Genomic DNA, 14,432 nt, shown 5'->3' with positions numbered 1-14,432 from the left:
TTCATTTCTCTCTGACCGTTAGTAAACATTTCATCTAAGTGTATGTTAGTTATATTCTGATTAAACTTATTATTATCAAATTCTTGCTTTAATTGATTATATTTAGAGATAGTATCTGCAGCAACTTTATTACAAAACGTAACAGTATTTCTGACTTCATTTGTTGATTCAATAAACTCATTAATTAGTTCTTCATTACCTTGTGTTTCATTTAGTTGTAATGTTTTAGTTGTAACTTTATCAAAATCACCCTTTCTTATTTCAGTTATGTTTCTACTTGAAATGTCTATTTTATTAGAAGAGGATAATAAGTTATTGTCACAATACTCTTTATTAACAACATCTTTTTCATCTATTGGAGGATGAACATTTGTAATTTTATAGGTATCCTTCATATCAATATTATCATTATCTTCTAGGAATAACCCACGAGCCTTACTTAGTGTTAAGTTGTTTGCATTCCTTATATGACGTTTCGCTTGATTGAATCTGTTTCTTGTCATTATTTATTTTAAGAAATATATTTAATGATTCTAAAACTTTATTATTAGATTCAAAATCAAACTCAGATTTAAATAGATCCTGTTCATAATATTTGCCTTTTATTATCTCTCCATTAATATCTTCTATTTTATATGTTGGTGGATGTGTTTTTAGAACTTCATTCACTTTAAAGAATTCTCTATTCCAATTAGAAGTGTAACCTTAGAGAAGATATTACGGTTATCTACATTTCTTACATAATCACCAACGTTAAGTTTAGGTTTAATATTCTTAAAACTAAAAGTGTATTTAACTTTATCAGGATTATTAGAAGCATCAACTGGTGTCATATTAATTGATGAGTGAATGTTATTGTTATATGTTACAACAGCATCATTTAATATATTTACCCAATTACCATCGCCATTGATGAACATTGGTTTATTTATTATGTGTAATAATGTTCTATTAAATCTCTCTATAAAAACAGCCTTTAAATCACTATAAGTAGAATATAGCTCTATCTGCTAACCAGTTTCACTGATCCCTGAAGCGGCTTTGCCGGTTCCATATTCTTTAAGTAAAGATTTAAATGTTTTATTGTAAAACTCACTACCTCTATCTACCCATAATTTTTCTGGTTTTCGTCCTTCTGATAGGATTGTTTTAAAGCCATTAGTTATAGATAAACCAGATTTATTCTTTAAAGGAATAGCCCATGCATATTTTGTGAATATATCGATAACTGTTAATATAAACTTATAATTATTATTGTATTTACTTAGAGATGACTTATCAATTAAATCAGCTGACCATGTTTCATCTTTATATAGTGGTATTATTCTTTGTTTTTTAAACTTTGTTATTTGAGGACTGAATACTTCTTTAGCTAGTAGTTGTTGTTGTTGTTTTTCCATCATTCATTTACCATAGTTAAAAACAAAATTATCTAGTTGTTCTTGATTAATAATATTCATAGATAATAGTTGCTTAGATATTTCTAGCATTTCATCATATAATCCATCGTGACCAGCTTTTGTTTCTAGTATTAATAATTCTAGTCTTTCTACTAAATTATTTGGGTTGTCATTTAATCCCCTGCCAAATATATCATCTCTTACCTCCATTATACGTTTTATTGTTCTATATCTAGCGCTTTTTTTATCCCCTTTTCCTAAGTGATATCTAATATCCTTTAAAAACCTTTTAATTTTGTTTTCATCTTCCTCAACCTTATCATCATGTGTTACATTTGTTTTAGTAAGAAAATCAGTAAATCCTTCTGAAAACTCATACATTATCCCTAACTAAAAATGCACCCTGCTCTAGAGTTATATCAACACCATTCATTTTATATCTTCTACTAGGTAAATCTACGAGTTCTAATTTTAATTGAGGATTAGTTTGAGCCCCCATGTCATGAAGAAGTTTGGCTGTTTTTGTATCAACATAAACTGGTGCTATATCTTGAGTTTGCTTTATGGTCCCCTTTAACGTTTCACCAATCTGCGAAGCAGTTTCACCCATCTTGGAAGCAGTTTCATTAAACTGGTAACCAGCTTGCTCGATCTGCGAAGCAGTTTCACCAATCATCGTATTTTGTTTATCTAACTCTTGATTTTGCCAATCTATTGCTCTTAATGTTTGTTCACTTAATGCTAGATTCCGTTCATTGTTTTCACTGATAGTTTTGGTTAGAGGATCAAATAACTCTTCTATTTCACCATAATATTCTTGTTGTTTTAATTTATTTTCTAATCTATTTCTTCTGTTTTGTTTTTCTAGATTGTTTAATTCTATAAGTTTATCTAGTTTAGACATTTTATATGTATTGAAAAATTATAATAAGAGTAAAAAATGGATAATGAAAACAGCTTCTCTCTTAATCTAAAAAGATGTTTAGCTTGTAAAAGACGTTGTAATACTATAGATGAGTTTATTGATCATATTAAGGAACCAAATCATGATGATTTAATAATTTCAATTTATTCTAAATATGTAGATGGGGCTGAGAAGATAATAAAATTTCTAGAATATAATAAAAATATAATAGCTGGAGCTACACTACATAAGAATATAATCATGGGAGACACTATGGAAAAATATATGGCTCAGATAATGATTTATAATATACTAACTACCAACCCTATGGATGTAATGAATGAATTAGGTCTATAATTATTTGTTATAAAAATTAGCAAAGCTCATTATATAATATAATAGCAATTTCAATTAACTTTCTATCATCATTAATGGTTAGTTCTAGAATATTATTAACCAGTAGGTCTTTGTCTCCATCTAATGATCTGCGAAGCAGTTTCACTGATGCTTGGTGGATCATTTTTATAAAATCTCTTTTGAATAGATATAGATTCTCATCATGAAGATAGCTTTTAATATTATTTACATAAAATCTTTTATCATCAAATGTGTTAGACTAATCTTACTTGTTTTTGTTGTTGTCATGTTATCACCAACTTTTTGTATTCTACATTCATCTACTGTTCTCTGTGTATTATTCATTAATGCATAATAATAATCTGTGCCTAGCATTATTATGCTTCTTTATTCCTTTTTCTTGAGTGTTTTTAGGATAATTTTTGAAGCTATATGTTTTGGGGGACAATACTATAAATTCCTCAATAATCCTACTTCCTAGCTCGTGCTTAAACTTGCCGGGGACTTTATTATTAGTTTTTATAGGTATGTCTAGATTACTTAAGTCCATATGCTCATCACTAACTTTACCTTCACTATAACTTAATACGAAACTGTCCGTATCCATATAGTGAAGTGTTAGATCTTTGAGGGATGGTTGTAGAATATTATAGAATACATCATACATGTGTAATTTACTTAATTCTAAGATAGTAACACCTACATATACTGGAGAATCATATTTTTTTTCTTTATATATTCTATTTGGCTATAATCTCTATATCTAGTTATATTCTTAAATGTTGGTTTACTTACACTTTTCATTATCTTTTCTTCATCATGCAAGAATTTACTTTGAAAGAAGTGTAGAGGATTCATGCACATTCTTCCATATAATGAGTTATTCATTAATTTCCTTACATCCTTTTCTGCTTCAGTTTTAGCTGTTGCTCTTTTATTTGTATTGTTTTGTATATAATCTCTACATATGTAGTCTTGTTTAAATTTAATTACTCTATGTATTTTTGTTACTTTTACTCCCATCTTAACATAGAACTTTAACATCCTATAATGAACCATATATTCTGTTTTGTTGTTTTGGTCTAAGATTAATTTCTCGGATCTGTGAAGCAGTTTCCCTGATCTTGCTTTACTTTTCTCTCTTTGTCGGTATCCCAATTCATTATCATTTATCTTTCTTTTATTAGGCATTAGTGCTAACTGTTCTGTTCTCTCTTTACATTCATTAGTATAATCAATATCACAAACTATATATTAACCATGATCACTATCATCTGGAGTATTCAATATTATATCTAGAGTAGTAGTAGTAATAAACTCAAAATCCTTATAAGGTAACTTTTGCATCATTGCATAACCATATAGGTTGTTTGCGTCTATGTACCATATGCTCTTACCATCACTGTTATCTATATATCTATCTCCCATTATTGCACATATACCACCTCTTTGCTCCAACGAAATCATCTAGCATTTGTTTATCTTGCAATGTATCTAATGTTACACCGCTTGACATTAACCAACAATCAAAACTATAACCTGAGAGACTTACATAATGTAGTGGGTTAAGCTTGAATTCTTTCATACTTAGTTTAACATATTCTTTCATGCAGTAGTCTAATATTTCCACACCATTTTGTAAATACTCTATAGTTAGATCTTTACCAGTTTTATGACTGTTGTCTTTATTAAAGATATCGACATCTTCTTGTGTTGGTAATTTATTGTGTGGAGAGGATTTGAAGTCTTCTATTTTTAGATTACCTATAAGATTATTATACGACTTTGTCGTGGTTCCCAAGGAGTCTAAACCAAAGTATTCATATGGATATAATGTTTTAGTTTTACACCCATATATCTTTGCCATTTGATCTAGGGACATAGCTAAGAAGTTATAACTATCTAAGAATTTAAGACAACCAATGCTAAACATCTTAGACTTACCAGCAGCTAGTGGTATGTTATCCACTTTTCTTTTATCATTATTCTGTTTGAAGAGTTCACTGTACAGTAGGTTGAAGTCATAGCCAGAGCCATTATGGAATATTACTGGAATGAAGTTTTGTTGTTTGTATCTTAGATTACATATTTTACATGCTGGTCCTCTATATTTACCAGTTTTATGACAATGATCTCTTACTTTATTAATACATGTTTTGCTGCAGATATGACAAGTGTTATTAGTTTCATGAAATAATTTATCTTCTTCTGTGAATATCATCTTTTCATTATGTTTGAAATTATTCTCGGTTTCTATTTCTAATAGATCTCTAGCAAATCTTTTGATGCAGCCTAGACCGAAGTAGTGTTTGAAGTTACCTTGCCAGGTGTAACCCACAGCTATTGGAATATGTTCTGCTATTACATATTTTAAATCATTAGTTGAGACTTCAACAATGCAACATTCTATATCGGCAGTTATAATATTTTTTATATTCTGACGTTTGTGTTCATTTACAAAAGTAATGTTTTTTCTGAGGACAAACAATTTCTGGTTTGAATGAGGTGCTGCATTCGTGTTTATCATATTTAATTTGTGAGTTAAACCAATAGGTACATCTCTCACAATAATAATATTTAATGTTGTTTTTATTTGGTCGTTCTAACAAGGTTTCTATATTTTTTTATTAGGGCACAGTGTTCTACTTGACCATTACTCCAAACTAGTATTCTTACATCTTTTCTATCTTTATTAAAATCATCCACTTGTTTAAACAATTCTATTTTACCATTACCACAAGGTGTGTATACCCAAATATTAATATTATTCAATTTCTGTATTCTTATTATATAAGCAAAATCATCTTCATGTTGTTGTCTTGGTTCAATTAGTTTATCTACATATTTACTTTCTCGAGTTGCATGGTGTGGGGCGGGATGTAGCCAAGCAGTTATAGTTAGTTGTAAGCAATTGTATTTATAACTACGTATATTTAATATCGATTTAGAGTTTTTGAAATCAGGAGATAAATCTATATAACTACCAATGGATGCTTTAGTTGGTTCAATGTTTAACTGAATACTTCTTATTCCAAGAAACTCAAAATCATAACCATAACCTTCATATATTTCCTTTTCGAAATCTAGCCACCGATTGAAGTCACCATATTCATATATTGCATTATTATTAATATAATCAGTATTGAAAAATATTTTAGTATTTTTAACTTCTTCTTTGGTTCTCTTCTTATAATCACATTCAGCCGTGATCTTATATTTAAAACTCTTAACTTTACGAAACTGGTAACAGTTATTAATTTCTTCTAAAGAGTAATTAGTTGCTTCATCTATATCTTCAATGTAATTCCCACCTTTATCAGTAATATAAAATTCTCTCATGTTCTGACTTGAGTTTATATCGAAGTCTTCTGTGTTTTCTAGATACATGCGATTGTGACTATATGAATGAGTAGTTAGAGCTACTTCACTTCTAAATTCTTCATGACATTGTTCTTCTAAATTCTTCATGACATTCTTCACATATAAACCTAATCTTAGAATAGATATTGTTTTCAGTTTCAGTTTCTGATTTAGTTTCTCTTTTAGTTTTAGCCCTAGTTTTAATAATATAATCATCTTCATCCAAATTATACACCCTCTCCGAGATTTCCTCTTCTTCAGACTCAAACATTTTCTCCAATAGTTCCTTATGTTTGAGATCGTATGATTGATGCCTATATAAACCCTTCTTTGTTTCAAAGGATATATTACAGACATCACAGAAGTTTATGACACTAGTATTAGTTGATTGACATGTATTTTTTTAGGGAAAATAATTCAAAAATAATTTTCGAAAAATTAAAATGAAATGTAATAAATGTATAAATAAATCTTGGAAAGAATGTTGTAATATTTGTAAAGAGTTAGAATATTCTTGTTATGTATGTAAAAATATGGTTAAAGTTAAAGATTATATAGAACATTTGGGATATCATTATTCTGATCCTGATCAATATCTAATATGTAGTATGTGTAATGTTTATAGACATATATCACTATATAGATTTAGAAATAGGAAATGTAGACTATGTATTTATCTTCATAGATATAGATATGGTCACACTAGAAATCAATTCAGAGAGCATGTTTATAAGTATAATATTCAAGAAGACATAGAAAAACACTAATCACTGTGTTTCCACCGATCTCAGTGTTTTTGACTGTGCTATTATTGTTCGCTTTCTTTCATATTTAGCAACCACTAATAGTACAAGAAGTCAACAAGCTTGGTTTAACATCGCATTACACTGCTTAGCAGATCGAATGAAAAGTGCATGTCATGCTAAAATGGCCGCCGCCATTGACAAAGAAAGCCACCACCACTAACAGAATGAAAACAAGTGAAAATTTCGAATATAAGATACCCTTAAAATTAGCTAGTAAAGTGAGTATTTATTAAAATCTTTATTTAATTTTTAATAGATTATACAAATCATTCAATTTAATAGAAGGATTTAATTATTATTTTACTTTAAAACATGTAATTACTTGGGAAATGATAACTAATTTTAAGTTGAAAATCATGTGAGAATATTCTAGAAAAAAGAATGTTCTAGAATAATTCTCCGTGTGGAGACCTTTATTCTCCACGGCATTTTTTGGCTATTCATCATGAGTTTCACTTCACTACAAAAACTAGCGAAAAATTTTAAACAATTTTTGTCATTTGACGAGACTTTAATAACTGGAGCTTTATCATCCACTTCTTTGTCTGAAGAGAATATAAACGAGCTGACTAATTTAACAAATCAAATGATTATATTTTGTAAGGAGAACAAATGCATACCCGACAACACCGCCGAACATGAAAGTGAGACTGGAAAACGAACTAAAACAGAACTCTTCCAGTTGTTCCTCTCCAAGTTCAAGAAGGACCTACTAAGTTACGAGCATCAGGAAACACTGGACAAGTTTGAAGTGAATGTGCCGGAATATTTATATTTCCACAATAAACTCAGGAGTTCATTCAATATTGGTGAATTTGAGTCTTATCTCACCACAGTCAATAACATGGAGGGAAAGCTGAATCGTTTATATCTACTGACAATTTCTGACAGAGGATACATATGGGGGAAAGTGAAACAAGACCATCAAGAAAACAATAAGGATATTCCCTGGAAAAAACTACTGAACGATAAAGGATATTCCTACTCTACTATCCAGAGTTATATCAACTTCTCTCTAGCGTGTGAAAGCTATCCCAGGATCCTAGTCTCAACATACTACTACTCAGAATGGAAAAAGTTCCTTACAATGTTTTTGGCAGAAGTTCAGAAGGATAGCCAGCTACAATCTAGGTGCATGACAGAATTACAATTTTCATAAATGATAAATGAGTGATTGATCATTCAGAAATATATTTAATATTAATATTGATATCCCTACAAATGATACATTAATATTGTTCAGTCAGCTTAATATTAGACTTCAGTCAGCCTAATAATTAAAATTAAAAGTGTTCAAGCATTCTGTAGTTGCACCCTCCCCCACAGTTGCCATTAAGAAAGGTCGAGCAGTACTGCCGTAGCGTGGTAAAGGCGAGTCAAGCTTTTAACAAGACCTCCCAAGACTCGGCTCAAAAATGTAACCAAGTACATAGAATCACTCAGTTAAACATCATAGATCCATCGTCTCCCGGTTAAAGTCAAAATTTTAAAGAAACTTGTTTCTTATCCAGTTCTAAGCAATTTTGCGTTATTTTCAATCCATCCGATTCTATTGAAAAAATTTTTGTGAGATGATTAACCTGATTTATTTCAGTATAGTTTGGCATATTAGATATGAAATTAGGCTTAAATCTAGCTTTGAGAACTTTTGGATATTAGTGTATGAATTGCATAAATTATACTAGCTATGTACATTTTTGTACACAAAATTGTGCGTGTAGTATATATTTATAGTGGTGAATATAGTAGTGGATAAAACAAGGGATTCAACAAACAGTTAAATTTTGCCCGATTCGACATGCGCGATTAGCGTTAGGAGAAAGGGACAAATTTTGCTGGTGGTTGAATTCCTTGTTTTATCCACTACTTTCTCAATCTTTAAAGTTTGATTCCTTCAGTCGCAACCCCCTCCTCACCACTTCCACCGTCCACCCCTTACAACCGCATATCTAAGACCCATTTGACTACTGCCGAAGCCAACCATTCGCTGGTCGTTTTAGAGCAATTTGCCCGACGTTTGTTGGTTGTGTTTTTTAATAGCCGCACAGCGATAGCTGGGGCTATTACTGGCCTTCTATTGGTTTTTTATTTCGTCGTCGCGATTTTTACGACCTTATGACGTCACATCCACTTCAAATCTGCTTTTTGTTCATTCGTTCATGCAATTTCTACTGAAGTGCGTGGTTGACGTCATTTTTCGCTCTTAGTAGAGCGGGTTTTTTTTGTTTATTAGCGTAATTAAATTTTTGGTCACACTTGACTTACCTCACTCTCAAAAATGACTTCCTCACTTTGAAATTGACTTTTATTTACTTTAATTCAAAAAGATAAGTTCAAATGGTTGTGTGTCGCTCTAAGTGAAGGTTATTTGAGAGCAGCTAATAGAGGCAGCAAAAACAGATTTTTAATCAAAAAATAACATATCAGCCTTCAATGAAAAGACAGTTTTTTTTCGGTCTGTCTTTTTTGTGTTTTTTGACTGCATATATACAAAGCTATTGCGGCTTTTTTGGCAAAAACTTATACAGATTTTTAATAAAAAAATAACATATCAGTCTTCAAAGAAAAGACAATTTTTTCGGATGTCTTTTTTAGTGTTTTTTTATACTGCAGATCTACAAAGCTATTGCGGCTGTTTTTGGAAATCTGCCGGCTATGTTTGTTAAATGCTCTCAATCGATGTTTGAAGCAATAATTTTAAACATGCGTGAGATAGGATACTGCAAGGACCTGGTAGTCATGTCTTTAATATTTTCAGTCTAGCAAGACGGAGGTTGCGGGACGGAATCTCTTGCTAGACTGGAGTAGAATTTTTGCATCCATGAGTTTTGCCCCCCCCCCCCTCTGAGTTGAATTGCGCTGCATGTTCGAGAGTAGTTTTGCACTTTTTTGACAAGAAAACGTAATCGAAATTTGTACTGATATCTTCTGGCACTTTTACATTCTTTTATACTCGATTTTTTCCCTTGTTTTATTTTTGTCAGTTGTTATGACAGGTCTCGATGGTCTATTTCGCGACTATTATCTCGCAATCTGACGCTTTTATCTGAGAACGTTTTTAATAGCTCTTGAACGCAGTTCATAGCAATTATTGTAAACGTGTGTGTCTTTTTTTATGCAAAATTTTTGCTTGACGGTTTTGACTTTTCGAGTGACTTTTACGCCCTTGACTTTTTGCATTTCGCGTGATCTAAAATTCTCTCTCAATCACAATTTCAAGCAGCTGAACTCAATAGGCGGCAATTTAATACTAAACGTCAAATGAAAAGTGCGCCGAAACTCTTGTCATTTTTTACTTTAAATCTTAATAGTGGTATATGTTGACCTCTAATGTGGTTATTTGAAGCCCACTATAGAACTTCTTAGTCCCATTTAGGCTACCCCTCCCCCCGGACTGAAGCAGGCTGCAATTGATTAGAGCTCCCACTAGTCGTTCAAGAGCAATTCTTCCGACGTTTAGTCGGTTATGTTTCTAATCAGAGATTAAAGATTTTCTCAAAATATATTAATATCATTGGTTAACATCAACGTGTAACTTTTTTTGGTGGTCGATGTGTATTAATCGTTTCTCTGTGAATGGTTTCCATTTTTTGAGTTGTACTGTTTTTTCAGTTAGTATAATTCTGTGGTGCTGTGAAGACTACTACTATTATGCTTCTTGCATCCTCGTCATATCAGTAGTCTCAATAATCATGGAAGTCCGTGAGATCCGTCACCAGGCTATTACTCTGAGGGAGATGTCGACCATCACTGGAACCATCAACACAGTCCTCCCGAATGTCACTGTTGCTTCCTCAGTTGCAGAGGTGAACGGGATAGCGTCTCGGGGTGGAACAGGTAATAGTTGTGAGTGACTGAATGACTGGTTCTTATCATTTATTATGGTGCATAATTTGAGTGCAATTCGTCCTTTTTCTGTGAGGCAATCTTCTATTTCCATACTTGAGTTTTTGAGCGTTTTATATTTTTCAGTGTGAAATCTTTCAGGTGTGCACGAAAGTAAACTTGAGCATGACTCACAAGAGGAGTGTATAAATGGAGAGTTTAAACTGAAAGAGGTGACATTTGAAGACTTAGTCCCGGGAGATCTGATCGAAATTGGCAATCGACGCTCAAAGATACCAGTGGATTGTGTGCTTGTTGCTGGCACTGTCATTGTTAACGAAAGTAGCTTAACAGGCGAGAGCGTTCCAGTTAATAAAACCCCTCTTCGACCCTCGGGCACGGCTGAGCAGAGAATTGACTTTGGAACTCAGGCGAAGCACTTGCTGTTCGCGGGCACTGATATCGTGAGGGTGAATCATTCTGCGCCAGGTGAAGTGGTGATGGCTTATGTATTAAGAACTGGTTTTATGACTGTCAGAGGGCAAATGATCAGAAGCATGCTTCATCCTAAGCCAATGGATTCGCTCTTCTATAAGGTAATTTGATAATGACAACAAACAGCTATTTTTGAATCGTCTCTCACTAACAGCAAAGTGACGATGTTTTAGCGGTAGTTGTTGTTTGTGCAAACGGTATCAACAAATAGAGTCAGGAGTTGAACGCTAGCTAATTAATCGAGAATTAAAGTTACAAGATGATTGTAGTTAAGTTGCATTTAGACAGTGAAATTGGATATGGCTAAAAGTCGCCGCCGGCTGCTCGAACGACTATTATTTATGCCCACTGCTTCTTTTCACAATCGAAAGAATTTGATTCGAATTGCGGTGCTCTCTATGAATCTCTATTTCAATCTGAATTGAAGGCTTCTTTGAAAAAATAAGCCAGGCAAACTCAAAAAGATTTTTGGAACCAGTCTTTAAATTCAACTAGGCAACCCAGCAAATGGCTGCAAAATCTAAACTTTCTCGGCCTCCTAATTCGTTTTTAATTGCCCTCAAACTTAATTTGTGGCAATTATATTAGTTCTGCTGGTCTTATACAATTTTTCGGACTACCAACTTCTGTCTGACCATTTTTTGGCCTTTCGTCCTCAAAAACGCGATCAAAAGATGAATCCCGGAGGGCATTAAGTTCTCTTAGAACTTAGTGACTGACTCAATTGACCTGATTTACCAAAACTGTTTAAAAGTTCATGGTTTGAAGGGCGGTTCTTAGACTTTGACCCTCGTCGCACTTGGAAAAATGGTTTCAAAAAATAGAGCTTCAAGCCAGCCCGTTTTTGTTCAGCCACCTTTCAGTTGCTCTCATACGAAATTTGTAGCAATTGTATCAGTTACGGGGTCTTTTTTAATACGATTATGTGATTGACCAATTTTTTGTCTGATCTTTTCGACTTCTACTCCATAAACAGGTTACCCCTGGAGAGCAATAAGGTCTGGTTTGGAGACATACAAACTGTTTTGGAGAGATAAATGGTGTGAAGGGCGGTTCCTAGAGTTTGACCTCCCTCTCTGCTTCAGCCACTTCCCCTCCCCACACACACACACACACCCTCCCCGCCGCCACGCTTACCCACGCCTTTTCAATTGAGCAAAATTTAGCCCCGCTGAAATGTAGTTAGCTACTGAGGAAGCCAACTGCGCACCAGTTGTTTGAGAGCATTAAACTTTAAACATGTTTTAAAGTTATTGAAACTTAGCAGTCGTGTTTTCTGGTGTTTTTGACATCGAACGTTACATGAAAAGCACAGTGTATCTACAGTTAATTTTGAATGTGGAGTCGATAAAATTGACCTCAATAGAGTTAGTTTTGGAGTATATTATTTTCCAGATTTAATTCAATCAGGACGTAATTTGTCAAAAAAAAGTTTGTCAAAAAAACGGCTCAAAACGTTTAATAGTATGTTTTTTTTCGTTGCAAATGAGTTGGTCATTAAATTTTCAATACTCTCTTCTCGAAAAATCAATTAAAAAAAACTGTGCATAACTATTCTACACTACAAGGACTTCAAAGTGATATCTTTCTTCACTCATGTCTTTCTCCTATTGATTTTTTGTGGTGGTCAAGAAAGACAGATTAAAAAATGTATAAGGTATAAAAGACAGGGTTTAAATCCATTTTAATCACATATACGACGGATTCTATATCTGTTTCCAAATCACGCCCTTTAGATTGATAGAACCTTTTGGTTCCTTATTCAGATAATCTATACGCTTTGTCCCAACAATCTGCACGCTCTAGATTTGAGCAAAGAAATTTGTTATTATTAATTGCTCTCAAACGAAGTTTGTAGCAATTATATTAGTCCTGTCGGTCTTTTTTTTATGCGATTTTTCGCTTGACCAATTTTTCTTAGAGCCTTTCAGGTCTGTTTCAGCTCAAACTGTCTTGGAGACTTATACTTTTACTTATGGTGTGAGGGGCGGTTCTTAGAGGTTGACACCCCCCCCCACCCCCACTATTGGCTCCACCCCCCCCCCCCCCCACCGCGCTTTTGCCCCCCCCACCCAGTGCTGCCCCCATTAGCCCCCGGTGCACCCCCCCCCCCCCCCCCCCCGTGGATAGCTACTGACCAAGCCAACCGCTCGCCGGTCGTTTGAGAGCAATTCGCCCGACGTTAGTCGGTTATGTTTTTTGTTCTCGGATATCGTTCCGTGTTTAGGACGCGTTTCGCTTCGTGGGTGTGTTGAGTATACTGGCAATAGCTGGAACAGTGTACTCTATCTATGACTTGTTAGAGGCTGGAGACACTATATTCGATGCAGTGACCACTGGACTAGACATCATCACTATCCTTGTTCCTCCTGCCCTCCCCAGTGCACTATCCATTGGCATACACTATGCCATTGCAAGGTGACTGAATTAAATTATCCACTCTCTCCCCATTTGCTAGACTAGTTGCTAACCGCTACTGATGAGTATCCACAGTTTTTAAGAGGATTAATTCCGTCTAGTTGTATATTGAACAAAATAAAAAAGGGAGAACTAAGAAAAGGGTTAAGAAGAAATTTAATTGCCGGACCCTAGCACTAAACCAGAAAAGTGCCTGGACCAAAAAAGTACACAAATAATTAGCGGTGTTAATATAGTAAACAAATGAAGAGTAAATTTAATTTAAAAGTTTTTAAAATTGAAATCTTTTAACTTTTACCACATTACGCCATAATTGGAATTTCACCCATTTTGTAACTGTGTGTTTGAAACAGTTGTTTGTGATTAGGTTGAAGAAAGGAGGAATCTTCTGCATCAGTCCACAGAGGGTTAATTTAGCAGGACAGATTGACACCTTCTGCTTTGACAAAACAGGCACACTCACTGAAGAAGGACTGGACATCTATGGGTTTCTATCGGCAGTTCAAAAACCAACTTCTCAAGAGGCTAGAAACATTTTCCATTGTTTACTTTCGGGTTAACTCTCGTTGTCGATCGACAATTGTTCCAACTCTATTACAATTGGAGTGCGTTAAGAGTTTTTTTTTTTTGAAACATGTAAATTACTCAGACTATAACCCTAAGGTTAGATATCTACATGCTCTAAAATGTTAAATAAATTAATCAGCATTGTTATTAATATAGTAATCTTCAAATTGTGGCTGTTCGTTTTTATAGGTAAAAATAGGATTTGAAGGCTCCTATTTGTCTATTAACGGGTACTTTCCTGTGTTGATCGAGCAAAAACTCGGTTAAAACATTTTTAAAGCAAGTTTTACTGTTAAAAGT

General features: G+C 33.5%; 2 protein-coding genes across 2 annotated transcripts in view; both read left to right on the top strand.

The window, feature by feature from the left end:
• Window positions 1-14,432, top strand: part of LOC142344940 (sodium channel and clathrin linker 1-like) — a 364,638-nt gene that overhangs the window by 127,831 nt on the left and 222,375 nt on the right. The gene's annotated exons all lie outside the window — the stretch shown is intronic.
• Window positions 1-14,432, top strand: part of LOC142344938 (polyamine-transporting ATPase 13A3-like) — a 74,714-nt gene that overhangs the window by 32,328 nt on the left and 27,954 nt on the right. Inside the window, exons 5-8 of the mRNA XM_075397022.1 lie at window positions 10,440-10,664; window positions 10,815-11,248; window positions 13,375-13,565; window positions 13,933-14,089. Coding sequence (XP_075253137.1) covers window positions 10,440-10,664; window positions 10,815-11,248; window positions 13,375-13,565; window positions 13,933-14,089 — 1,007 coding nt within the window. The remainder of the gene's footprint in view (window positions 1-10,439; window positions 10,665-10,814; window positions 11,249-13,374; window positions 13,566-13,932; window positions 14,090-14,432) is intronic.

Source organism: Convolutriloba macropyga, chromosome 8 (genome assembly GCF_964194025.1).
Source record: "Convolutriloba macropyga chromosome 8, txConMacr16.3, whole genome shotgun sequence".
In the NCBI taxonomy this organism is placed as follows: domain Eukaryota; kingdom Metazoa; phylum Xenacoelomorpha; order Acoela; family Convolutidae; genus Convolutriloba; species Convolutriloba macropyga.
The sequence above is the reverse complement of the archived record's forward strand: the minus strand, read 5'-3'. Positions and strand labels throughout refer to the sequence as shown.